Source organism: Gobio gobio (genome assembly GCF_949357685.1).
Source record: "Gobio gobio genome assembly, chromosome: 17".
NCBI classification, from domain to species: Eukaryota; Metazoa; Chordata; class Actinopteri; order Cypriniformes; family Gobionidae; genus Gobio; species Gobio gobio.
This window is the reverse complement of record NC_137110.1, coordinates 15,703,954-15,731,861: the sequence shown is the minus strand read 5'-3', so window position 1 is coordinate 15,731,861 and position 27,908 is coordinate 15,703,954. Positions and strand designations below refer to the sequence as shown.

The 27,908-nt window shown below is 38.2% G+C and overlaps 2 protein-coding genes across 7 annotated transcripts; one reads left to right on the top strand and one right to left on the bottom strand.

Moving 5' to 3' along the window:
* Positions 1 to 50: 50 nt before the first annotated feature.
* Positions 51 to 14,200, top strand: ube3a (ubiquitin protein ligase E3A). 2 transcript variants are annotated; one of them, XM_079840520.1, is made up of 11 exons: positions 51 to 228; positions 1,141 to 1,223; positions 3,583 to 3,700; positions 3,855 to 5,101; positions 5,219 to 5,363; positions 6,603 to 6,808; positions 8,097 to 8,261; positions 8,366 to 8,521; positions 8,616 to 8,689; positions 9,043 to 9,186; positions 11,198 to 14,200. In XM_079840520.1, exons 3-11 carry the CDS (start codon positions 3,658 to 3,660, stop codon positions 11,316 to 11,318), a joined length of 2,301 nt encoding a protein of 766 aa, XP_079696646.1. In that variant the 5' UTR covers positions 51 to 228; positions 1,141 to 1,223; positions 3,583 to 3,657; the 3' UTR covers positions 11,319 to 14,200. The 2 variants fall into 2 exon arrangements, with proteins under 2 accessions (XP_079696646.1, XP_079696645.1); XM_079840519.1 differs by having other exon boundaries at positions 74 to 228; positions 3,387 to 3,700.
* Positions 13,672 to 26,873, bottom strand: cnga3a (cyclic nucleotide gated channel subunit alpha 3a). Of its 5 annotated transcripts, XM_079840523.1 has the most exons (9): positions 26,570 to 26,841; positions 26,419 to 26,451; positions 24,777 to 24,914; positions 21,201 to 21,317; positions 20,307 to 20,366; positions 19,128 to 19,322; positions 18,901 to 19,002; positions 18,706 to 18,812; positions 13,672 to 15,610 (listed from the first exon to the last, which is right to left on the bottom strand). In XM_079840523.1, the coding sequence occupies exons 3-9, from the start codon at positions 24,875 to 24,877 to the stop codon at positions 14,208 to 14,210; spliced, it is 2,085 nt and encodes a 694-aa protein (XP_079696649.1). In that variant the 5' UTR covers positions 24,878 to 24,914; positions 26,419 to 26,451; positions 26,570 to 26,841; the 3' UTR covers positions 13,672 to 14,207. The 5 variants fall into 5 exon arrangements, with proteins under 5 accessions (XP_079696649.1, XP_079696652.1, XP_079696648.1 ...); XM_079840526.1 differs by lacking the exons at positions 19,128 to 19,322; positions 20,307 to 20,366 and adding an exon at positions 20,782 to 20,958; XM_079840522.1 differs by lacking the exon at positions 26,419 to 26,451.
* Positions 26,874 to 27,908: the final 1,035 nt, after the last annotated feature.

The window sequence follows — 27,908 nt, the reverse complement described above, 5'->3', positions numbered from 1 at the left end:
ATCTCATTCAAATCTTGACTGACTGCCAGAGGTCTGTGCCGTGTTTTTATACTGATGGTCGTCCTCGTGCCTCGGTGCATTGTGGGATCGATCTCCGTGTTTGCCTCAGTTGATCAAGATGGCCGCGAATATTTTGTGGAGGGGTTGGAGTTGAATACACGCCGCACTCGGAGCGATTGTGATGTTGAAAGACCAGATTCTTTCGTCTGCATCAGAACATCATCAGAAGTAAGCTGTCAAAACATTATTCGCCCCTTTCCCCATCCCGATCGCGCTTGATCGAAGCCGTAATAAGCGCTGCTAGGCCAGTTAGCTGCGCTGCTAACCCGCTCCGGGGAGGGACGGAGGGAGTTTCTGATAAATAAGCGAAATCGGTTTAGTCTCGATATCCTTAATACTCCCTCGCTTTTGATTATGCAACAATGCGCGTTAAGTAAAACTCGTGCGTTGCTTCTAAACGTCAGACTGTGGTTAGCTACGGCTAGGCTAACTAACGTTAGTTACTCAGCTCTTTCCTGCCATTACTCCCCATGACAGTTTCTGCAAGGTTACAAGATTTGCTGCTCTCACTCTGCCTTAAGCACCCCGATAATCATCAGCACACTTTATTCGTGACTATTGAGTGTGTGTTCGGTTGTTTTAAAAATGATTTGTAGGAGACTGACTGTGTGTATGCAAGGTTGAAGTTGTTTGTGCACTGTCATACCCCCTGCCTGCCCCTCTGCGGCCTCTCCTCCTTCTGCTCGGTGTAAACGACTGTTAACCGGTTCACAGGATGTTACTATTGCGAAAGCACACCGTGTTTTTAGTTCTTGCCTCTGTTTAGGTTTATGTTGCTGCTGTTCGTGCGTGTGTCAAATACTGGTGAGCTGACTACCTAGTCAGCATTTTTGGACTGCATTTAGAGTCCCAAATTACCTTCTAGGTAGGTAGTTTTAAGACACTATCTATGGTGACATTCTGCCCCGTGATGCACGTTAGTTCGTGTTTACCAACAGTGCAATGTTTCTCAATCATCCATGGGGTAGTTTTAATCCCTTTCAACAGTCATCAAGTAAACTATTACCAATGGTCTGTGGATGTTATCTGTAATAAAGTTATTGATGTGAGTGAGTGACTGTTCTCTCTGTTAATCTGCAGGATTGTTACCTGACCACATTTTGGTCTCTTTGAGTTCAGAGCTGAAGAAGAGTGTGATATTGGAAACTTTAAGCAATTCTAATGTAAGTGTCTTTGTTTATACCGTTTATTAAATCAACATACATAGTCAGTTTCCAAATGACTGACCCCATTTTACAGTTTGCATTAAGAATAAGCTAATTCTTCATTGTCCTTAAGGTGCGGTCCCATTTAATTCCAGTTGAAACTTTGTGGTTCAACTGGAATCTGCACAATTAAGTGTTTCGTGTGCAGGCAAAAAAAAAGTTCCCTAAGCAGATTTAGGGAACTGGTTTGCTCATGTGAATTCGCCATGTTGACCAACAGAAAGCTGCTTGGTTTGAAGCTAAGTGACTTCTGTGTGAGCAGTGTTTTGTGCATTGCTACTTTGACTATGGGTCTCATTTTCAAAATCAATTTTTTCCTGAAATTTCACTAATGTGTCCGCACCTTAAGGGTTGGTTGAAAAAGCACTATTGACCACACTGGTGGCTCGTCCCTCAGTTAGAAAAAGGAAAAGTCCTATTTACAGTAAGACACTTGGAAGTACACAAGGCAAAGCAATAAACAGTATTGCGTTATTGCAGTGTTTTAAGAGTATAAGTCACAAGACCTCAACATTTTGCTGGCAATTATTACTTTGATGACATAACCAGAAGTTTATCCACTTGGAAAAGTCTCATTCTAGAAAGCAAAATGTAGGCATAACAGATCAAATAATACACTTTTTTTCTGCTGAATAATAATCATGTTAAAGCTGTAATAAAAATACAAGCTTTATGAAATCTGACTCCATTTACTTCCAAGTTATATATGTGACTGTTGCTGTTTGTTTTTTTGTAAACTGAGGGACAAGTCAATTATTTTTTATCAATATGCTGCCACAAATGCTTTCAATAGAGCAACTTGTTGAACCCAAATAATTTGTCCATGCAAAAAGCATTTTGCATGACTGACCGCATTGTATGTTTTTTGAAGTATTGAACCCAAAACTTTATATTAGAATGGCCTCAAAATTAAGGATGATATGAAGACAAATGTCCATTTAAATGTTTTTTGGCACATTGTGACTGATCAATGCATGACATTTTCTTGTCCGCTCAAAAAGCATTTTGCATGACTGACAGCATTGTATGTTTGTTTAGTTTTTTTTGTAAATAATAGTTTTCCACTATTATTTACAACAGGATCTGCTCTGCATTTCCTTGGAGATTTTGTTATAATAAAACAATTATTTGTTTATCAAGATCACTTCTTTTTTGGTTAAAAAAGTCATAAATCAATGATTTCCAACAGCTAAATTTAAAAATTTTGACAAGCCAAACAATTTATTAAGCCACAAAATGATTCTGTAAAATTAACTATTACATTTTGAATGTCTCCATCACAGTTATAATTACCCCAAAATGAAACAATTATTTACTGTCAAAAACTTGGCAGGCTGTTGATTGCGATATTAGAACTAAAACATCAACATGACACACTCATGGTCATCAATCACTTCACTGAATACTACTGAAATAAATAATTATCACCTTACAATCCATCTATTTTCAAATGCACATCATTTGAATATCACATCATCGATGTGTGTCAAAAAAATAACGTGCACAACAGAGGTCCAGTACACACATCACCTGGAAAGCCCACACTGCCAAATGTTTTGACGATGTCATCACTTTCCTAGAAGAGAGAGAAAGTGAAAAAATATTTGTAATTATTTTGGCAATAGATGAACTGTTAGATGAGTGATCTTGAGAAGAGTCCCTGTTGTCGTCCTATTTGACTCATATGCTGATGTAAGATTCGGGATCTTGACATGTGATTTTTATAAAAATGTAGTTTCTATCTTCTCAGTTGTTTAAAAGATTAAGGCAATTATAAAAGTTTGCTGCTAAATTAAACTTTTCCAATAAAAGACGATACATTTTTACGCGATTTATGCTTATTTACACCGTAGCAGATTTTGACTCGTATTCCTATCATTCTATTTCAGATTAATAATTCTCTTAAAGAATTGAAGGTATAATGCTCGCTTTTTTCATTATTTTGAGAGTAGGCCAGTCATGTGCACACGCAACAGTCGTGTTTTGATGGCTGTTGGAGAATTTAAATGGATGGTTTTCTTTGAGTTTAATTAGTAGGGAAGTAATTGCCCTGTTGTGCACTTATTTTGGGATTGAACCATACTAATCCCCCCTGCTGTCCTGTTTGAATGTCTGATACAGGAAGCGAGCGGCTGCAAAGCATTTAATTGAGCGCTACTACCACCAGTTAACAGAGGGCTGTGGAAATGAGGCCTGCACGAATGAGGCTTGTGGCTCTTCTCCGGGTTTCCAGCGCATGGATAACAATGCAGCGGCCATCAAGGCCCTGGAGTTATATAAGAATAATGCCAAACTGTGTGATCCTCATCCCTCTAAGAAAGGAGCCAGTTCAGCCTTCCCGGAGAACAGTGCCAAAGGAGCTCACAACTTCTCTGCATGCAGCAACGGGAAGATGAACCATAAGGACCTACAACCCCCAAGGGAGGACTTTAGAGGTGAATAACGTAGTCATGATGGCAGAATTTCAGTCGATATCAATAGTATTGACGTTTTGTTAATGGAAGAAACACACACAAATTCTTTTATGCAATTCTTTTAGGCTTTTGACTTGGCAAATGTTTAAATGTGCGTCACTCTGTTCTTTGGCAGATCTGAATTTCTTGACGGAGGAGAAGGTGTATGAAATCCTGAGCCTCTGTAGTGAGACTGAGGACTATTCGCCTCTAATCCGTGTCATCGGTAGGGTTTTCTCAAGTGCGGAGAGTCTGGTCCAAAGTTTCCGCAAGGCGAAGCAGCAAACCAAGGAAGAGCTCAAGTCCCTTCAGGCCAAGGATGAGGACAAAGATGAAGATGAGAAAGAAACGGCCTCCGGTTCGTCCACGGCGATGGAGGTGGAACCCGAAGCCTCCGCGTCAAGTGAAGACGGGCCATCTCACGGGGAGAACAACGTCCAAAAGTTTGATCCTGTAGAAGTTTCTGTAGACATTGATGCGGTTAGAAGAGTGTACGACAGACTTTTATCTAACGAGAAGATCGAAGCAGCATTCCTCAACGCGTTAGTCTACCTGTCGCCCAACGTAGAGTGTGACCTCACCTATCACAACGTGTACGCCGCCGACCCTAATTACCTGAACGTCTTCATTATCGTCATGGAGAACAGTAACCTCCACAGTCCGGAATACTTAGAAATCGCACTGCCGCAATTCTGCAAGGCAATGAGCAAGCTACCTCTTCCGGCTCTGGCCAAGCTTGCATGGTTGTGGTCGCAGTACGGCACAGACCAGATCCGACGTCTGGTCGAGACTTTCCAGCAGCTTATTACCTACACGGTCATCAGCAACGAGTTCAGCAGCGACAACCTGGTCAACGAGGATGATGGAGTGGTGGCAGCCACCAAGTGCTTGAAAATCGTCTACTATGCAAACGTGTTGGGCGGCGACCTAGACACGGGTCACAACGAGGAGGAGGACGACGAACCGATCCCGGAGTCGAGTGAGTTGACTCTGCAGGAGCTGCTGGGCGAGGAACGACGCAATAAGAAAGGCCCTCGGGTGGATCCGCTGGAGACAGAGCTGGGCATTCGTGCCTCGGACTGTCGAAAACCCCTCATCCCCTTCGAGGAGTTTATCAATGAACCGCTCAATGAGGTGCTGGAAATGGACAAAGACTACACTTTCTTCAAGGTGGAGACTGAGAGCAAGTTCTCCTTTATGACCTGCCCGTTCATTCTTAACCCTGTGACTAAGAATCTAGGCCTGTACTACGACAACCGGATCCGCATGTACAGCGAGCGCAGGATTACTGCCCTCTACAGTTTAGTGCAGGGACAACAGCTGAACCCCTATCTGCGACTCAAAGTGCGCAGAGACCACGTCATTGACGATGCTCTTGTCAGGGTAGGTCCCAATGAGCTCAAGATGAATGTTGTTTTTAAAGAAATCCTGTATATTTGAATGGTTTGTTGTGTGTAGTTTATCATTTTTTTTTAAATATATTTTTGTGATTGATTTTAGTTGGAGATGATTGCCATGGAAAACCCAGCAGACCTGAAAAAACAGCTGTATGTGGAGTTTGAGGGTGAGCAAGGAGTGGATGAAGGAGGAGTGTCCAAAGAGTTCTTTCAACTGGTCGTAGAGGAGATCTTTAACCCAGATATAGGTAATTATCATTCATTATTCCTACTTAAAGGGTTAGTTCACCCAAAAATGAAAATTATGTCATTAATTACTTACCCTCATGTCGTTCGACACCCGTAAGACTTCCGTTCATCTTCGGAACACAAATTAAGTTATTTTAGTTGAAATCCGATGGCTCAGAAAGGCCTCCATTGGCACAATGTACTTTATACTCTCAAGACCCATAAAAGGTACTAAAGACGTCGTTACAAAGTCCATCTCACTACAGTGGTTCTACAATAACTTTATGAAGCGACGAGAATTGTTTTTGTGCGCAAAAAAAACCCTAAATAACGACTTGTATAGTGATGACCGATTTGAAAAACACATTATGAATCAGTGAGTCGATTCAGCGGTTCAGAGCGCCAAAGTCACGTGATTTCAGCAGTTTGGCGGTTTGACACGCGATCCGAATCATGATTCGACTCGCTGATTCATAACGCTTCGAAGCTTCATGATGCAGTGTTTTGAAATTGGTCCAAACAAGTCAATCAACATTTTCGAGGTCCAGAGAAGAGCGTTTTTTATTCACTATATGTCCAACTGTTGAGAAGACCGCACTGATGTCCCATGGACACTCGGGTACTTCATTGCCAGCTGCGCAAGGGGGGGGTATTTTAGCTTTCACAACGCCTACCGCAATTTCTGAATTCTTTATTTTCTTTTCTGCTTGTTTGTGAGTTGTTACATCTATCTTTTTTATTTGTTTAATTCATTTAAAATTAATAGTCTACATATTTGTTACATAAAATCAATTCCCTATTTTCGTTTTCGAAACTTGTGTTAGTTGGTCCCAACCGATTGTGCAATCGATTTTGGAACGTAAAGTGACAGCCCTACATCAAAGTGTCAGTTGCGTAGCTGTTTATGGAGGGACAGAAAGCTCTCAGAACTAACCCTTTAAGCCTAGTCCCACACTGCAATACATGTTTGAGCTGTTTTAACTAAAAGCAACTCGCAGGGACATATCTTCAAATGTCAATGCCATTGTTTTGTCTCTTATGCACACCAGTAATGTTTTTTCTAAGGCATGTTTATAAAAGCTATTTAAATGTCCTAATTGAACTAAGGCTTAATGCTAAACCCTGTTTGAGAAACCAGGCCTTAAACTTATTTTACACTGTCGATTCAGATCTGTCTTGTTGTCATCTTGATTCGTTGAGGTGATTGCCATCTGTTGATTAACCCTGTCTTACGCTTTCTCTTTCTGTTTCATCCACAGGCATGTTTACCTATGATGAAAGCACAAAGCTTTTCTGGTTCAACCCTTCATCATTTGAAAATGAAGGCCAGTTCACCTTGATAGGCATCGTCCTGGGCCTAGCTATCTACAATAATTGCATTCTTGATGTGCACTTCCCTATGGTGGTTTACAGAAAATTGATGGGAAAGAAAGGAACGTTCCGAGACCTCGCAGACTCGCATCCGGTAATACTTGCCTGGTTACATTTCTTTGTTATTCAGCATTCCTAGTCTAGCATTTATTTTAGAAATGAAAACACTATTATAACAAAGTTTGGGGTTAGTAAGGGTTTTTATTGGAATTGTCTTATGCTCACCAAGGCTAACTTTATTTAATAAAAAATACAGTATACAAAAAATTAAAAAAAGATTGTGAAATTATTACTATTTTTAATAACTGTTTTCTTTTTTTAAGATGTTTTAAAATGTAATTTATTCCTGTGATGGCAAAGCTGCATTTTCAGCATTATTACTTCAGTCTTCAGTGACACATCATTATGATAAGCTGATTTGGTGCACAAGAAACAATTATTATTATTAATGTTGAAAACAGCTGTGCTGCTTAATATTTGTTTTGTGGAAACCGTTATACATGTATATACAATTTTTTATAATATTATTAATTTTTTATTTGTTTTGTAGAATGTAAAATTCTTTACCGTCACGTTTGATAAATTTCATGTTTCTTTGCTGAATAAAAATATTAATTTCCTTAAAATAAAAAGTCACTGATCCCAAACTTTTGAACAGTAGTGTGCATTTTTAAATTTTACATTTATGTAAATTGATTTAAACTACACTTGCATACTTTTTTTAAATGACTTTTTTCACATGTAGGCAGATTTGATTGTAGATTAAAATCTTGCAAAATCCAACAGTGTGCAATGTCTATACCAGTGGCGTAGGCAGAAAGTGGATGATATGTGGGGCTCCAATAGTGTGGGTGGGCTGGAATAATTCGCATTACCCCTTAATTTGGAAGAAAAATCCAAAAATCAGATTGAAACATACCAACACAGCTAAAAGTATATGTTGCATATGTTGGACCTTTTATTGTCTATTATCTACTGTTTGTGAAGTCACAGAAATCACTTACTAGCGACATACACTGACTGGCTGTTGATGCATTTATATCTGCTGTATGATTGGCTGTTAAATTGATCCATAGCGAGTAAAAATGTCCAGAGCTTATCAATGTTATCGATATGATATAATTTATCGCCCAACCCTAGCATTTGTCCACACTTGTACCAGATACAGGTGGATTTAAAGCAGAGATTGTGAGCAGGTACATCACCACTTCACTGGCAGAGTCAGTGACTGCTCATCAACATAATTGGGGCAGGTTTATTCTTGCTCTTTTTCACATGGCAGTTATTTGATGGACTGGATTAGCAAAAAAAAAAAAGCCTGTAATATCAGTGCAGAGAGAACCATTATATATATTGTGTCATAATTGTGTCTGTTTTTTCAGGTTCTTTTTCAGAGTCTGAAGGACCTACAGGAATATGAAGGTAACGTGGAAGAAGACATGATGATTACCTTCCAGATCTCACAAACAGACCTGTTTGGAAACCCACTAATGTATGATTTAAAGGAAGGCGGTGATAAAATCCCAGTTACCAATGAGAACAGAAAGGTTAGTTCACTTTTACAAGCATTATATTCATTCATTCAACTTTTTAAACCACAGATATGTTCATATCTGCAATTATGCACATAACATGAAGTGGGTCTCTGCAGGATTTTGTGGCACTCTATGCAGAGTACATGCTGAACAAAAGTGTGGAGAAACAGTTCAAGGCCTTCAGAAGAGGATTCCACATGGTCACTAATGAGTCGCCACTGAAGTATCTGTTTCGACCAGAGGAAATTGAGCTGCTTATATGTGGCAGCAGGGTGAGTTAGCTACAGATGGTTAACTACCTCCAGGATGTTCTCGCATATGTGGCACATCCATACATATAAACCCATTTGTTTTATTCTCATGCAGAATCTTGACTTCCAAGCACTTGAAGAGAGTACAGAATATGATGGAGGATACAACAAAGACTCTCGCATTATTAAGTATGTGGATGCGTTATAAAATAATTTTATATATATATATTTGTAGTGATCGGCTGATATTTGGTCATTTGAGGTTATTAGCAGTTTCTCCGGTCACAAAACCTAATGACCAACTTGTAAATGCGCTAATAAATAAGTATGTGAATGATAACATTTTTATGTCAGCAATTTTAACTTCCATCTTAGTGCTGTCAATTAAATATGGGCATTGGTTTTTAATTGCCTATCAGCCATCCTGCTTTCCAGATAATGGCATCAGCATTTACAAGAACGATATCAGTGGACCGCTAATTGTAAAAACGACTTCCTATGTGGGGAAAAAATTATGAAAAATGATATTTTTGACTCATCAGGGAATTCTGGGAGACTGTGCACTCATTTGGGCAGGATCAGAAGAGGCTATTTCTTCAGTTCACCACGGGCACCGATAGAGCTCCGGTTGGAGGTTTAGGCAAACTCAAGATGATTATTGCCAAAAATGGCCCTGACTCAGACAGGTAAACTCAAATACCGCCTCTACACTGTCGGACAATAATGACTTCCGTTTTTGACATGGTACCTTATTCAAATAGTTGTATGATCATGTATTATATCAGTTGAATCTTAAGCAGAATAAGCAGTCTCTTGTGCACACACAAGTGCCACCATGCAGCTTAATCAATTCAGAATTGCAGAAGAAAGAACCTATTTTTCCCTCATACCTTTACCACTCCAGACCTGCTTACATTTTATGCATGATCGGAAACTAATGCTGGAATTATACTAGCAATGGTAAACCAATTATGCATTACATTCTCTACAGTTTAATTAGGGGTATAACGATGCATCGTTATAGAGATATCGCGGTATAAAATCTGATCTAATCAAAAGCCAGAGAGAACAAATAAGATTTAAGAGCCGGTTTAAAGCTGGCTAATGAAGGAGCAGACCTCAAATTTAAAGGCAAACTGTTCCAAAGTTTAGGTGCTTCAGCGGATAAGGCCCAACCATCCTTGGTTTAACAGCGAAAACGTGGGACGGTTAAGAGAAGCTGATTATGAGACCTAAGTGTTTACTGGGCAGAGTAAGGAATTAGAAGATCACTAATGTATTTTGATGCAACACCAGATAAAGCCTTGTACACGAAAACAGCAATTTTAAAATAGATTCTAAACTTTACAGGAAGCCAATGTAAGGTCGCTAAAATGGGAGAAATGTGACATCTCTTTTTTTGTGCCGAAAAATTTGGACAATTTGCAGGCGAGAGATCGCAGTTTGAGGGCAGGCCACAGTACAGGGAATTACATTAGTCCAGATGTAATGTTATGAGAGCATATTACAGTCTCTAAATCTTTCGGAGACAGAAAGTGTTTTCATTTCGCAATCGATCTCGGATGAAAGAAACTGCCCTTTACCACTGAACTGATTTGTTTCTCAAAATTTAGTGACGAATCAAATGTAACCCCTAGATTTCTTACATGAGGTTGAACGCTGGTGGAAATGGAACCTAAATTAAAAAGAAATTAAGACCTGGGTGGGCCTAAAATGTGAATTTCGATTTTGCTTTCCTTTAATTGCAAAAAATTATTAGCCATCCAACATTTGATCTACTCTTAACAGTCGCAAAGCACGTCCAAGGGATAAGAACTGTCAGTTTTAGCTGGTAGATAAAACTGTGTATTGTGTACCACCCAATGGTAGCATTTAAAGTGAAAAGAGAAGAGGGCCTAAAATGGACCCTTTAGGCACACCACATAATAGGGGAACCAACGAAGAAGAAAACTTCCCCATGCTCACTGAAAAGGTTCTCAGTGAACACAAATGAAGATATTTTTTATGAAACCTGAGAGATTTCTGTCCCTCCATTTAAAGTCAATTACCCTAAAACTTAAAAGATCCAAAAAAGGGCATACGGGCATCGTAGAAATAATCAGACAAGCGGTCTAATCCAAGTCTTCTGAAGAGACACAATGACTTAATATGATGAGCAGATTTACATTAATTTGCATACTGTAGTAAACATGGACGCCCAAATTCACATGTAACATGAGAAAACAACATGAGAGTGAGTAAATGGAGACAAAATATACATATTTGGACTAATCAAGTTTGGGAATAGCCATTTTGACACGCTTTGCAAACTGTGATTGATCATCTGAAGCAGGTATCCTCAAAATGAAAGCGCAAGCATAATTTAAAGCGGCATTCCTCGAAGTGAAAGCATAATTTAACTCGCCATGTCTCGTTTTTAGTTTTAGTAGTATGATGATCCAAAGTGTTTCCAAGTCCCTCCCCCAAGTCACAACAAATTTAACATTTTAATCACTATACATTTTTTGTTAACTTGTTACCATATGCATTGTATCGTGAGCTCCGTATCATGAAATGGATCGAATAGTGTATCGTTAAACCCCCAGGTTTTATCACGTTCATGACATTGTATACATTTCTTTCTACAGCAATACACATGCTTTTTTTAGTCTCTTTTAAAGTAATTCACTTTTCTTCTTCTCCTCCTCCTATGATCAGGTTACCCACCTCTCATACTTGCTTCAACGTGCTGCTCCTCCCTGAATACTCCACCATAGAGAAACTTAGAGAGAGACTCCTTAAAGCCATCACTTACGCCAAAGGCTTCGGCATGCTCTGAGGCTCCAGGATCCACAAAAGAACTCGCTCTCCCTCAGAGGTTTCATTTGTGCTTCGAAGGAGAGTTCAGATACATCGACAACTAAAAGTAAATATCAAGTTTAAATGTAAGGCAACGTGAAATGGGTTAAAATGGGAAAGTTCTGGTGGCCGTGTGCCTGTGCCTAAAAAGTAGATAAAACCACACTGGACTCTTGGCTCTCTCTCCCTCTTATGTAAGTGTTAAGGTTCCCTTTTTGTATGCACTGAGATATAGCGTTATTTATTTTAAGGGATGAAATCTCTTCTGTCATGTCTGCCAGGAAATCCACTCACTTTTTGCTTTCGTAGTCATAAAAAGGAGGGACGGTTAGAAGTTTTCAACACCTGCAGGACTGATCACCATCTAAACTTAATAAAACAACAAGATCAAAGGGAGGAAGTGGAACTTTATTGATGTATTATGGTTGAACTGTGAAAGTGCACTTAATATTCAGAATGTTTTTTGTTTGTTTGTCTTTGACCTTTTTTTTGGCTCGTGTTTCATAGGTCTTCCTTAGTCCATTCGCATTTGCAGCAATGCTTTCAAAGGTACAGAGCAGCTCTAGTCTCAATTTCAATGTCCAGGAATCTGTATTTATTGAGGAACTGCATTGTTTGTAATGCCGCTTGGCGAGCTGTGCTGCTCTTTTATGGCCAGTGTTCTGCATTTCGCTTCAGAGACGGCTCTCTCTTTAGCACAGAATTGATCTGTTTGCTAAAATTAATCTGCTCTCACGGTGCACTCCTGACAAAAACGCGTAGTGTTACAGCCTTCCCATAAAACTCTATCAAAGGTCTCCTACAAGTGTTTTGTTTTGTTATCTGTCTTGTTTTAATTCAAGATGGCAGACTTTTAGTCGGTGAATGCTAATTGACAGTGCCCCATGGAAAAAACAGTTTTAGTTGCTTCTTCTTCTTTTTTTTTTTCTCGCTCCGCACAGTGTCGGGCCCTATACTGTTGGATGAAAATGAGGGGAAATTGGCACAAATTGTACCACTATCTTGTCGTGCCAAACATTTATGCTGAGAATTGCCGCTCCGGTTTGTCCAGGCATAGCTGGAATCCCACTTTAGCAATGCCCTCTACAATTTTTGTTTTTTGTTTTTCCATTTTCCCTCTTGCATATTAAATGTGACTGTGGTTTGTTCCACTGCTGATGGCGCTAACATAAAAGGGGGAAACAGAACTTGATATTGAGAATGACAACGTTTGATTGTTTCAAGTTATTCTTAAATAAATTCAAAACTGAAAAACAAACCAAGTGTGGAAATGTGATGATGAGGTCTTTTGACGTGTTCCTGGTTTTACACCAAACCTCTTATTGTGGAAAAATACACACAAATTAAATGTCTGCTTTTGCACATATCCAACACAATATCAAAATACTGTCTTTTTTTTTAGTAAACTAAGTTTTTAGGCGTTATAGGATTCAGTCACCTGGTGTTTGGCGTCAGACTCTATTTCGATAAATGCAGTAATAAGGTAAATTTAGACATACTGTTTCACCTTTTTTACTCCAGGTTATCTCTCCAAGTGCAGTTTGTGATCCCTAACATGACCTGTTCATGTACTATACACACACAATACTGTATATACCTTGTCTGTTGAGCAAGTCCATCTTCTGTTTTACATAGTCCAACTGAATAAAGTTACTTTAAATGAAACGCTTTTAACAAAACAAACATTTGTTAGAACATTTATTAATGAACACGTTTGGGTATTTTGGTTAGTACACTAAAATGTTATGGTTTGTGTTCGGGATGTTGGTAACACTTTACAATGAGTTTTCATTAGTTAACAAAAACAAAAATTATAATTATTATGATGTCGTTCTGGGCCAACCCATGGGCCCGCAGAGTGGAAAAGGTTAACTCCTCTAGTTAACATGAACTAATAATAAACCACTTCTACAGCATTTATTAATCTTCGTTAGTGTTAATTTCAACATTATTAAAATCTAATGTTGTTTTTGTTAACATTAGTTAATGCACTGTGAACTAACATGAACAAACAGTGAACAGCTGTATTTTTTATGAACTAATGTTAAGAAATATTAACAAATACAGTAACAAATGTTATTGCTTATGGTTAGTTCATGTTAATTAATATTGAGACCTTATTGAAAAGTGTTACCGGGATGTTTATATCATGGTCTCTTAAGTTATTCTTTCTTTTCAAGCAATGTTATTGAAATAATGTAATTGTTAAATGAACTGAATCAGAACATCGTCAAAGGAATACATTTTAGCGCTTCTGCCAAATGAACAATTTTGATATGCACCACAAAATTACCATTCAAAAGTTTGGGGTCCAATTTTTTTTTTTTTTTTTTATAAATTAAGAAATTAATACTTTTATTCAACAATGAGGCATTACATTGACAGTAAACACATGTATAATGTTTAAAAAAAATACTTTTGACTTTCTATATATCAAAGAATCCTGGAAAAAAAGGTCATGGTTTCCAGAAAAATATTAAACCGCACAATTTTTTTCAACATTGATCACAAAAAGAAATGATTCTTGAGAGCAAAATCAGCATGTTTTAAATTGTAACAATATTACTGTTTTAACTGTATTCAGTCTGGGTGAGCATAAGAGACTTGTCAACCCTTAACTTTTGAACGATAGTGTATCTCTCTTGAGGGCATGCAAACAAGATCCTGCGTTTAAGCCATCTGAGCTGTTCCATACTGCATATATTGAACAAGTGTTAGATTTTAACACACAGATGTGGCAATTAGTACAATGTTGTCATATGTAAAATGTATAAATATATAAGTATAAACCGTTTCAAAGTAATGTACTATGTTAAGGAATATGTACATGGATAGGAAACCCCTTAAACCCCAGTGTCTATGTTGTTGACTATTTCTTCTTCTCTTCTTCTTTTTTGTCCTCAACAACCTCAGACAAATCTTCGACTCGTATTGTTTTCACTTTGCTCTCCATGTTGGTTATCCTCTGTTTGATCTTGCTCTGGTAGGACGTGTACTCTGCCATGAGCTTGGCAAATTTGCCAGTCATGATTTCAAGGTTGCCCTCTAGGCGTTGAACCTTCTCATCCAGATCTTTGGGATCAGCACCTGCGCTTGCCACCGCCTCATCAAGAAGGTTGTCTTTCCTTAAGATAGCCTTTCCTTTCTCCTCCAGGGCTTTTTTGGCATCTGGGTACTCTGTAAGAGCTTCCACGAGATCATCTTTGGACAGGGCGAAGAGGTCAGAATAGCCGACGCTACGAATGTTCGCCGTTCTTCTGTTACCGGCCTTACTGCCTTTGATTCCAAGGATACTGATTTCTCCGAAGTAAGCGCCATCGCTGAGCACCACAAACTGCGTGACGCCGTCATCGGCCACTACGGCGAGCTTTCCTTCTTTGATGATGTACATTTCTCGGCCGATGTCACCTTTCTTACATATATAATCTCCAGGACTGAACACCTGAGGTTGCAGCTTCAACACCAACTCTATAAGAAGTCCAGCTTCACAATCCTGGAAGATTCGCACCTTCTTCAGCGTGTCTAAATGGACATTGATGGCTATCTCAGCTTTGAGCTTGTCTGGGAGATTCTTCAAGACTTCCTTCTCATCACACGTTTTCTTCTCCGTCCAAAGGTAGTCGAACCATTTGATGACCCTGGCCTCCAGGTCCTTGCTGACCTTACGGAACTGCATGTACTGCTTGATGGAGTCGATCTTGGCCTGAAATTCAGCGCGAGAAGCGTTCATGTTGGAGATCATGGCGCCGACGTTACCGACGATGGTGGCGAAAATCAACACTCCAATGAGGAAGTCCATAACAACAAACAAGTATTCAATATCTCTAACGGGAGGTGGTGTTTCTCCAATGGTGGTGAGGGTGAGAGTGGACCAGTACAGACAGTAGATGTATTTCCTGGCCAAGCGGCCGTATTCCGGGTGACTGATGTTTGGATATACCCATGTGTCGGTTCCGAAGCCAATCGTTTTTGAAATGGCGAAGAAAATGCAAGCGTTCCAGTGAATGATAATCAGGATGTAAAGTACGAGGTTGCTGATACGGAAAATGTTTGGAAAGTTTGTTCGTGTTTCCGTGCGGTCAAAGAACTCGAAGAGACGAGCCATTTTGAAGAGGCGGTTTAAGCGAAGTTCTGGATTGTTGAATCCCACTTTCAGCATTAATAAATCTGTCGGGATCATTGAGATCATGTCGTATTTAAACTGTGGGATTGTCTTGTAATGATCCATCAACTTCTTACCGTCTTTGACAAGAAGACCCTGCTCCAAGAAACCTGAAAATGACAATAAAAATGTTAAAAATAAAAATGTAACAAGCTTTATGTAGCTTGTACTATCTAGTTGAATAGCTTGTTGATATTAAATATGAAATATAATTAAGTCTCTAATGCTAACCAAGTATAATAATATAAGTAACATTATTACAATTCAAAATAACTCTTTTCTATTTTAATATATTTAAAATGATTTATTCCTGTGATGGCAAAGCATCATTACTTCAGTCTTCAGTGTCACATGATCCTTCAGAAATCATTCTAATATGCTGATTTGCTGCTCAAGAAACATTTCTTATTATTATCAACGTTAATAGCAGTAGTGCTGCTTAAAGGGGTCATGAATTGAGAAATTAAATTTTCCTTGATCTTTTGACATGCAAGGTCAGTGTACTATAAAAACATCCAAGTTTCAGAACGCAAAGCTTCCTTGTTAGTCCAAAAACAGCTTTTATTAATAATAATTTGTTACATTTATATAGCGCTTTTCTGGGTACTCAAAGTGCTTTACATGTGAGGGGGAGGGATCTCCTCAACCACCACCAATGTGCAGCATCCACCTGGAGGATGCGACGGCAGCCATATTGCGCCAGAACGCCCATCACACACTAGCTGATTGGTGGAGAGGAGACCAAGTAATGAAGCCAATCGGTATATGGGGATTATTAGGAGGCCATGATGGACAGAGGCCAATGGGCAAATTTGGCCAGGATGCCGGGCTTACACCCCTACACTGCAAAAATGTGTATCTTATTTAGTATTTTTGTCTTGTTTCCAGTCCAAATATCTAAAAATTCTTAAAATGATTTTACTAGATAAGTGCAATGACGTAAGATATTTTTTCTTGTTTTCTGGAAAATAAAATCCAAATGAAGTGAGTTTTTGCTTGAAACAAGCACAATTATCTGTCCATGGGGTAAGAAAAATAAGCTTTTTTCTGTTTGAAATCTTGTTTCTATAATCTTGAAACAAGGTTATTTTTCTTACCCCATGGACAGATAATTGTGCTTGTTTCAAGCAAAAACTCACTTAATTTGGATTTTTTTTCTCAGAAAACAATAAAAAATAAACTTATCTAGTAAATGCATCTTGATTTAAATTTTTTTTAGATATTTAGACAAGAAACAAGACAAAATACTAAATAAGAAAAGCATTTTTTGCAGTGTACTCTTTTTCCGAAGGACATCCTGGGATTTTTAATGACCACAGAGAGTCAGGACCTTGGTTTAACGTCTCATCCAAAGGACGGGTTATTGAAACCAAGCTCCAAAAACGACTCGTTTAGGATTTTATCACATTATGACATAATGGTTGTCTGGCTATTACCAGACCAATTTAAGATTGAACATGGGTCTGGGGAGTCTATGTATTTTATACTGCAAAAGAGGTGTGATAAACGAGCATACATTAAATGACTCTGTATGCAATTGGATAGTCCTTCAACCAATCAGACCACAAGAGGCGTGATCAACGGGCAACGACCCACTGCTTCTCTATCCGCCATCGTGTTAAACCCGCCAATAGCGCGCCAGGTGGATAAGCCAGTCTGTGATTGGTTCCCGCAAAAAGTGTCACAGAAGCAGTCCAGGGCGAAATCAAATCGCCGCCAGATCAGGCTGGGTTTCCCCAGTCTAACATAATGGTGCAGTGCAAGACTAAATCAGATCAAACTTCTACATCATTGCATCTTTGGCCGATACAGAATCACTGGACTAAAAATAACATTACCTTCCAAAGGATCTTAATGTTACACTCTAAAAAAATGGTGCTATATAGCACTAATAGTGGTTCTTGCCTCGTAATCATAGGGGAACCACTTTAAGTGCTGTATAGCACCAAATCTTGGTGCTTCAGTGGTTCTTCAACAGTTCTTCACTGGTTCTTTAAATGACTGAGGTGCTATATAGCACCAAAAGTGGTTCCCCTATGTTTATGAGCCATTTTTTTAGAGTGTAGGAAAGTGGTTATTTTCAACTTGTTCAGTACATTTCACCGTGGATTCTTTGGTAAATCAGCTGCAATTTCAATGCAGGCTTTGCAAACAGACTTTTACTGTAAGATTTGGAGCTGACAGTAAAGCCACAATAGTAACTGTGTTAAACTCTAATCGCTGATCTGTGATCAGTGATTTCTGATGTGTAATGATTCTTGTACAGTCAGGCATTCTTTGTCTCAAAATCCTTTTACTGCTGTTCATGCTTCAGTAAATCAAGCCAGTGACTAAACGGTCAACTTTACATTGTTTCTCTTAGTATGAAAATAATTACTAAATTTGTGAACAAATTATGTATAGAAAGTGATCAACGAACCCTCCCTTTATAATCGCTGGAGCTGTCAATCACACAGAGCGCGTTTATCAGTGACTGAGTTCGGGACTTCTGAGTTTGTGTTAGCACTGTTAGTTATGACGAAAGCATTAGTGAGGGTGCAGAAATCGGCGAGATCACTGCATTCGTGCGCTCTACAGACATGTCTGTCATCGGCTACAATGCTCATCGCTGCAACCTTTCATGCGACGGGAATAGATCTAAATATAATTCTATAATCAACACTTTTCATGATTAGTTCATCTCGACAGCTGTAATGGCAAAAACATAGTAACAGATTTCAAAAGAGTTCCACATGTAATACTTAATTCATATGCAAAGATGTTAGCCAATCACAGCTGTGGGCGTTTACATTAATCTCACAGCAGACACGCACCTTCCAACAGAGCGTTCAAATCGTTTTATTTCTAAATTATAACCCTTTTGGATGTAAAAAAAATCATACTAACATAAGTGTACCTCAGGAAACAAATAATAATAAAAATGCAGTTCATGACCCCTTTAATATTTTTCTGGAAACCATTATACATTTTTTTCAAGATTATTTGATGATTAGAAAGTTCAAAAGAACAGCATTTATCTGCTTTCTCTGTAAAAATGTAAAAGCCTTTATTGTCACTTTAAGTCAATTTAACGTGGCCTTGATAAATAACAGTATTATTTTCTTTCAGAAAAAAACGTACTGACCCCAAACTAATGAACGTTGTGTGTTGTAATATTTAATAGATATTCCATCAATATTATTCTTTCAATGGATAACCACCATACCTGTTCTTGATCTGACAAATGTGTCTGTGTAGTAGATTACATCTGCGGTATAGTCCAAGATGATCCAAAGTATTGTGTAAGTGTTCTGAAGCTCATTAAAACAGGCCCTGAAGAAATATGAAAAATGAAGCATGTGCTACATTTCTCCGCACATCTAAATTTTGTGACGTGATGAGAGCTACTGCATGAACAGACCGTGTCACCAGCATCATCAGGTTGTAAAACACTGGCGCTGCTATGATTGAAAGCCATCTGTAGTACTTGTCTGAGGATGGGTCCATGATCCACACTTCTTTCCTAAAACACATATTAGATTATCGCCTGGCCACTTTCAAAGAGGAACACCTACTAAATCACAGCATTCATCTTTACATATTACGTTTAGACTACTAAAACTAAAATGTCAGTCGTGGCATACTCACGGCGGAGGAGGAGCATCTTTCTTTTTATCATCTTTCTTATCATCCTTCTTTTCATCTTTTTTCTCATCCTTTTTCTCGTCTTTTTTCTCTTCCTTCTCATCTTTTTTCTCTTCCTTCTCATCTTTTTTCTCTTCCTTTTTGTCCCCATCTTCTTTCTCATCTTTTTTTATTTCTTCCTTTTTGTCCTCCTTTTTGCTGAAGGTAACATTTTGGGTTGTTTTTATTTGATTTAGCAACTTGGGTTCGTTCTTCGTACCTCGCTTAATACATCGGAGATGATCTGACAGATCCCAGATCTTTTAACCGTGATAACTGATCTCTGGCTAATTTGGTTCTTCAAACGAATTTGCCGATTGGATTAAAATATCTGGATTAAGTTGTTTAAGATTACTGCAACGTAATGACATCATATAATTAAAAAAGCCACCTGGCAAAAAACCCCACAAATTTCTGGACCTTTATAAGGAAACAGCCAAGCGGCCAAAACAACATTAAAGTTATAATAGATAAATAAATTAAATGTGCATTGTTTTGTTTTTTTTTCAACATGATTCCCAAGTATTTATATTCACGATTTTATATTTGTACACCCTTTACATTTTTATTTCAATGTTGTAATTAGCAATTCAATTAATTTTTAATTCAATTTGAAGCAGATTTGTTACGTGACAGCATTAATTAAAGTCTCTTAAGGGTCAAGATCAAGTTATATGCATCTCCTGCGCTGCATCAAGCCATCCCATAATCTTCCGGACCTGTTGCTATGACAGCAAGTCCAGGATGAGTGTCGAAGAACCAAACAATCCAAGATCATGCCAAATCGTCAACAATCAAATCCAGCTAACTGAGTTAGCGAGGTACGAAGAACGGACCCCTAGTCTGAAATCTACGGGTCACTAAGGCGAACTACTGCTAGTAATCTCTCATGTTAACCTGCAGAGGGCAGCATTACCATTAACTACTAATATTCATTGAACACTGAAGGCAATGCAACTTCATACAAAACATGACAATCATCTGTTTTTATTAATTGCATATTTGAGATACATCACTATTAGCATTTGTTAATTATTTAGGATTCTACAATCTAGTATCTATCATATAAAATATTAAAAAGATGTACTTTACGTACTAAATAGGGGTTTTTATCTAGTGGAGCTGCTGTTCTAGGGTACTTACTCATCTGTGTTGTTGCAGTTGTTCATATTGTAAACTGCCAGAGGCCAATGACTGGCTTTTCTTAAGGAGCAAAAGGCATTCATTTTGGTGTTATTTTTTGATTAAAGTCTGAGGGATCTGATTCTAGAATAACTATAGACCATCACTACTGCTGATGTAGTATCTACATCTATGGTCAACGTCTGTTTCTATTTTTTTCTATTCTACAAGTTATTGCAATGCTGTTTTACCTAAAGGACATTTCTACATGGAAATCTACATACTGTTTTCATAGTATAACCTCTGGGCCAACAAGTAAAGAAATTAATCCTCAGCTCTGTGATCTGTTTTTTGAATCTTCTGCACACAATAGGGATATATTTCTGCCCAGATCCAGCATGATTCTCTGCACGCTTCTTTCATTTTCAAGGACGCCACGTTATACCAAAGGCATCTTTGTCTGTACAATGAAACTGTACAGAAAATCTTGACTTACTTCCTCTTATGAGGCTTGTCTGGAAGGCCTACAGAGGATTGGGCATTACTTCCTCGGCTAGATAAGTCTTTGAGGTCAGGTCCACGGAAACGCTCCAAGAAGGAGTCGGGACGCTCAACCTCTCTGTGAAGCCTGTGTGAAGCCCAGTTCCTCAGCATTACCAGAAATTGGGTGAGCCTGGAAGACCGTAAGATGTCAAACAGAAACACTTCCAAATTCTTTATACAGTATGTAGCTTTCTGTTCAACCCTTGTCAAATGCACACAACGCATTCAAATGTAGTTGGCTTGGTTGATGAGTGATTCACTTCTTTTCATGGTAAAATCAGATTTTTACTGCTACAGTGTGCATTTGACTTGGGTTAGTGGTAATCAGGGTTCACATGATGAACTACAGTCAAGCTTTAGTTTGGATGTTACCTTGCCATAGCCCCAGCACCTGTGAAAGAGCTTCTCCTGGACTCCTGATACTGGCTGGTTCCAGTAGAAATGATCCCCTGCATGTCAGAGGAGGTGTCCTCACATAGAGAATGTGCCCTGAGAAAAGATCGGAGGGGGGGATGGGGTGATGTTTCAGAACTCAAAGAATGTTCCAAAAAGGTGAATTGAAACTAAGCAGGAAAAATGGCAAAACACTGAAACTATTTAGAACAAAATGTGAGAAACTTTTCTAAACTTTCTGCTATATAACAAAGTTTGGGGTCTGTAAGTTTTTTTGAATAAAAACAAATCCTGCAAAAACAGTTATATTGTGTAATATTACTACAATTTAAAATAACTGTTTGATATTTGAATATATTTTAAAATGTAATTTATTCTTGTGATGGCAAGCTGAATTTTCAGCATCATTACTCCAGTCTTCAGTGTCACATGATCCTTCAGAAATGATGATTTGCTGCTCATGAAACTTCTTTTATTCTTGTATGTGTGTATTTCTGGGGAAACATTATCGTTTTTTTAAAGGGGTGGTAAAACACGATTTCACTTTTCTAACTTTAGCTAGTGTGTAATGTTGCTATTCGAGCATAAACAACATCTGCAAAGTTACAATGTTCAAAGTTTAAAGCAAAGGGAGATATTTGCTTTTAAAGAAATCAATTTCTAAGGACTACAGCAAACGGCGGGTAGGGACTACAGACATTCCTCCAGGGTTGCTGACATCACCAGCCCCAATATTTACATAAACCCCTCCTCCGAGAATATTAAATAAGGGGGGAGCGAGGCCATTTTGTATTGCTGTGGGGAAGAGTTGTTGTGGTATAGTTAGTAGGCTGGAGTGTTGTAGACGAAACGCTGCTATTTTCATCCGGATTGCAGGTCCACTTTGTTCAGCCTTCCAAGGGACGGATCAAAAGTTAAAATATATTTTTAACTCGGTCCCTCATAATTATTACCCTAATGGCTTGTCCTGAAAGATGGATTTAAAAACAGAAGCTGTTTACGGGCCACAACTTGTAAGTATGATTTATTTTTCATCGATGTGTTTTCCTGTAATAGTTCGTACTGTTAATTGTACATTGTAGCAAGGAAGTACACAGATGACAACGCTGTTTGGCTCTGCAAACCAGTTTTTTAAATGCTCATTCATACTTAACATTATCCGATAAACACCTAACGCTCAAACACCTTTTTTAAAATCTCAACAGTGAACTTGGAATTAGTGTAAATTATTCTTTGATTAGAGCTTTTATGTATTGTTTATCTACATGCTTGTTTATCTACAGGCATGCTAAACATGCTTCTGTGTGTGATTTGGCTACTATAGTAAAGCCAATGTTTAGTGTTCGTTTTGGGTTAGTTCTTGCGACAGATATTTGGCTATAATCGTTCTAAAAATACAAAAGTAACAGTGCCATTCAGTAGCGATCACTATAGATCCGCATTCTTTACTCTTGAGGACTGAACAGGTTCTGCTCGATCATCTTCACTAAAATTGTGTGGGTCCGATTCGGGCTCAAATTGGTATGGTTTTATTGACGCCATTGTTTCTAATACTACCAAAGCACAGACTACCGGTAAAGGTAAGGGGCGTGACGTGTCCGAAAAACATGCACTAGACGGATAGCAAATCAAAACACACTGGGCCAGCTAACCAATCTTAGCCCATTGCGTATTTTTGAGGGACCGGCTTCATAGAACCCGGAAACCATCAGACCGTTTTTACAAGGAGGGACAGAGCAGTGTAGAATAAAGGTCAAATATATGAAAAATTATGCAATTTTTTAAAAACGAAGCATGAACACATGTTACAGTGCACCCCACAAACACAATCAAGCCTTCGTGTTTTACCACCCCTTTAAGATTCTTTCATGACTAGAAAGTTCAAAAGAACAGCATTTATTTGAAATAGAAATTGCTGAATAAAAGTATTAATTTCTTTCAAAAATGAAATCTTACTGACCCCAAACTTTTGAATGGTAGTGTATTTTCATAAAGAATCCAAATGTTCAGACTTTTTAGAGTTTAGAGTTAATTATTAACAACATACCAGATCATTTCAGTCTAATTCCAGCAGAATATTTCAGCATATATTGGTTTGTGAACTTGTCATAATGCAATGCAGATTTACAAAGAAGCTGTTATTAAAGGGTTAGTTCACCCAAAAATTTAAAGGGGCTATTATGCGTTTTTCTGAAATTTAAACTCGCGACTGACACCTGTGGCCAAAAAATAGAACTGCTCTTATTTTCTGCTCGCTCTCACAGCGGTGGTGACGTCACATCCGCAGACAGCGCGGGAAAAACCTACCCGCCAGAAAATAGGAAAAATTGGATACAGGCTTATAGGTGCACCCACTGTGAGCGGACAAGGTGTCAGTATGCTCATCAGGAGATGTTTGAGTCATAAATGGTAAAATAAAAAGGCTATTGTTACGTTTATTTTGGGGAAAAAGTTGCATATAGCCCCTTTAAATTAGCCCATGATTTACTCATCCTCAAGTCATCCTAGGTGTATATGACATTCTTCTTTCAGACGAATAAAATCGGAGTTATATTAAAAAAGTCCAGGCAAATCCAAGCTTTATAAAAGCAGTAATTGTTGCTCTGTTTTTTAAGTCCATAAAAAATGCACCTGTCCGTCGAATAACATCCTCCACGCGGCTCCGGGGGTTAATAAAGGCCTTCTGAAACGAATCGATGCGTTTGTGTAAGAAAAATAAGCATATTTAAAACTTCATAAAGTAAAGTTTAGGCCGACCGCCTTCCGTATTCAATTTATGGAAAAAGTGTTGAAAGTGCCTCTGCCGATCGAAAGACTAACGCGACCAGGTCCACTCGTCATGACGTCACGAATGCATCTTGAGTTTCACTTTCAACTTTCCACGGAAGGCGATCGGCTGGAACTTTACTTGATAAAGTTTTAAATATGGATATTTTTCTTACACAAACGCGTCGATTCGCTTCAGAAGGCCTTTATTAACACCCCGGAGCCGCGTGGAGCACGTTATTCGATGGACAGGTGCATTTTTTATGGACTTCAAAAACAGAGCAACTATTACTGCTATTATAAAGATTGGATTAGCCAGGACTTTTGTAATATAACTCAGATTATATTCGTCTGAAAGAAGAATGTCATATACACCTAGGATGACTTGAGGGTGAGTAAATCATGGGCTAATTTTCATTTTTGGGTGAACTATCCCTTTAAAGTACTATATTTGACCTGACGACAAGCCTGCATCCTGTGCTTGAGAGCTTCCCGTTTCATATGCGAAGAGGTCATTGCTACAGGAATATGACGGTTTGGAAATTAAAGTCGGAAAATTCACTCTGTCCATTTAAAGGTGCACTGTGTCTATTTTAGCGGTCAATTTTAATTTTATCTAGTGGTGAAGTTGTGAATTGCAACCGCTCACCCCTCCCTTTTAAAGCACATAGAGAAGCTACGCACACTGCACTTTTAAAACTCTTTTTGGCGCAAAAACAACATTGTAAGTGATGCATAGTAAGAAATTGACTATATGACCCGTTGAAGGTCATGTCTTGTTATTCTAACCTGCTTGCACCATTTTCAGCCGGATCCAGTTCATCTTCAGAGGCTCGGGCCGAGAGCCTGTGTCGGGATGGGTAGGATTGCTCTGTACAAATCTTCGCCATTCTCGTTCTTTTCTTTGCCTATTCTAGGCATCCAGTGCTTGATAAGAAGGACAAACAAAGGACAACACCATAACAAAAAAAAAGCATGAATTATTAAACATTTAAAGCATGTTTTTGATCTTAGAAAATAAATTATGTTCAAAAGCATAATGCAATAAGGCTTTCAATGGGCTGTCATTAATAAAATCAGTGCAGATAGTAACGTTGTCTCGGATCAACCCAACGTTCAGTGCAATTAAAATCTGAAGAGATTACAAGAACCTGTTATTGACTTGATCTCTGCAAACCCATTTTTACACTGACAGCAATGCCATCTGAACACGTCACCTAAAAATACTTGCTGCTTAAACACTAAACAAGATCAGCGCCCTATCTCTCTGGTAGATCATGACCCAGATGTACTTTAAAGCCACTTGATATTAAGCCACCATGTATATAGATGTCTTAGAAAGTGTGACTGCATATAGCAGAAATTGGTTGAAAATGGATTTTTGGTTAAACTGAGTGATACATTTATTAAAAACGGCATGTTTTCCAAATGCAACAAAAATTGACAGTAAATTTCCTAAACCGGATGTACACCAAAATATTGCTTTGTGGTTTCAGGGTCTTTGACCAAAAGGGCAATGCTGGGCTTTCTCCATCTAATGATGTTTAGTTTTTGTATCGTTGTGGGGCGATTAGTCTAATTAGACTAACACCACCAACGCTATTCGTGTAATCTATTCCAAATCCAGAATGATGCTAATGCTGAGGACACGCAGCAACTTCTTGTCAGCAGTCCTGATTTCCATCGACCAGGGTTCTTGTCATCGGAGCATCTGAAGTCCCCATTGCCCACCCTAAACAATACAATAATACTTGGACAAGCCCAGGGTGGTCTTTTTTTCCATTCTTTGTACTGTCTCATAAATCATACATTTAAAAGGGAAAAACTAGCTCTGTTGATCCTTTTGTTTTAAGTGAGTGTTACTCAGTGAGTGGTTATGTTAAATAATTTACATATAGTAAATTATAAAGAGTAAATACATTATTATTAATGTATTTGTTAAATTAATAGTACCAAAAATGTATGTTGCTAGTTATAATAAATTACAGTGATAAGCATTAGCGATGGCATTTGACTGTATATTTACAGTTCCAAACTTTGTACGTATGTTAGAAAATGAGCTATATAATGTTAAAATTGTATGTATTTTACATAAAGTAATAATGCATTTTATCCTTTTTCTTCTACAAAAACGTGTTAATAGCCGGTTTCACAGTAGAATTATATATTTAAGATATAATTTTACCTTATGGTAAAGGTGTCTGTTTGTTACAGGTAACAGCGAAATTGTAATGTAAAATATGCCTATGACAAGTTATTTCCCCAAGAGACAAGTGAAAATCTGGACTGGTTTATTGTCACTAAACGGTTTAGTTGGAAAGCTGAGCACTGTCACACGTGTGCCAAAACGCCCCGACTAGAAAGGGAATCCTGTTAACTCATTTACATTTGTTGCTACCCTTATTAATGCATTATGCAATATTTTAGTTACTTGTCGAGTTATTTATCGTCTCATCAACAAATGCTGTCGGAAACACAAACGAAGAACAAAGTATTAGTATGGGACATTTATAACACTATTAATGCCAATTTTTAACATTTACACCAAGCAATCTAGTAAACATATAATCGATTAACCTTACCTGTGTAGCAACAATATTTAGTAGTCCAACAGATTTATGGCACCAGATTCAGCCAGAAATCCTGTTCAAGTTGCTCTTTGGTTGAAGCAGTTGGTGATCCTGCTTAATGTTATGTAAAATCCCATCTTTAAAGAACTAATTCGAGTTTGCATTTTTGGCCACCAGTTTTAACCCACTTTTTCTTATGTGTGTCTCCTAAATATCCACATTTTAATAGAATGTATTAGACTGCTAAAGGATGCGTTCAGGAGTCTTCAGCTCCTCGGATGACTGACAGCTCCGAACGTTCGACGTGAACGTGGGCGGAGACTAGTGCTCGTCTTCTAATTAATATTCATGAGCAATGATGAATGGCTAATGGTTCTGCCTTTTTTTAACAACGTAACGTTAATGTTTGTAATTCCTCTGTTTTGTTTTGTTCGGTTTTCTCTTTAGGACGGATTATTGTTTATAAAGCAATACGCTTGACTTTTTTTTTTTCTTCTTCTTCTTTTTTAATGATTTAGGCACATGTTAATTGACATTTACTCTCACATTTGTATCCTTTGACCTTTTTTCCCCCCAGGAAATAATATTAAAATGTATTTTATCTTAATTTATTTATGTTTGTATAATTGCATTGTCCGAACCGCTGTTCTATGCTGCCAGGCAGTATTTCTCTCCTGATGAACCAGCACTTTGAGAGATTAGTGATCGACTGAAAAAAGTGGCAGGCATTTGTGGCACACCGATATCACCAGCTCTGGTATCAACATGGTCATCCCAGCCATGCTAATGAGACCTGAGAAATCCTCAAGGCAATCTGCGGAGCTGCATTGTTAATCCCAGATTAAGCCTGAGCGCCTATCTGAGCCACCTAATACTCTCTCTTGGCCTCAGCCCTTGAAATACTATGTGTGCATCAGTTAAACTGGGCTGACCTCTCATAGCACATGCGAGCGAGTGAGTGAGTGAGTGAGTGAATTTAATATATAATATATTGAAACATTTACAAAGACATAACTTTTAATACCATGTCACCTGCCAATAGAATATTATTAAGTTCCCCTAATAAGGACTAAGCCGCCCTTTAACATGCCATCTGTCACAGATCGCCATAAGATCTGTTCTTAGGGGAACACAATCTGAATTCCAGCTAAAGGTTACCTTTTTTTTTTACACACAAAAAAAAAAAACCCTATTGTAATTAGTTTCTTGATGGCTAAGATACATGTGATTGTGAGCCTCACATGTTTACAAGTTTGCTTTGCCTTATTCGTACAAGCTTGATTAAAAACGACACTAAAGATTTATTAGGAATTCATATATTTTGGTATATCAGAAGCAGCACTATAGAGCC

Excerpts from the sequence above, each read along its gene's own strand:
- ube3a (XM_079840519.1), top strand. Across the intron at positions 8,262-8,365 it reads TTACCAATGAGAACAGAAAG|GATTTTGTGGCACTCTATGC; the intron begins GTTAGTTCACTT and ends GGGTCTCTGCAG. Across the intron at positions 8,522-8,615 it reads TGCTTATATGTGGCAGCAGG|AATCTTGACTTCCAAGCACT; the intron begins GTGAGTTAGCTA and ends ATTCTCATGCAG.
- cnga3a (XM_079840523.1), bottom strand. The coding sequence starts at position 24,877 with ATGGCGAAGATTTGTACAGAGCAATCCTACCCATCCCGACACAGGCTC. Across the intron at positions 20,367-21,200 it reads GGTGCTGGGGCTATGGCAAG|AAAAGCCAGTCATTGGCCTC; the intron begins GTAACATCCAAA and ends TTGCTCCTTAAG. Across the intron at positions 19,323-20,306 it reads AACTGCAACAACACAGATGA|CAAAAAGGAGGACAAAAAGG; the intron begins GTAAGTACCCTA and ends TGTTACCTTCAG.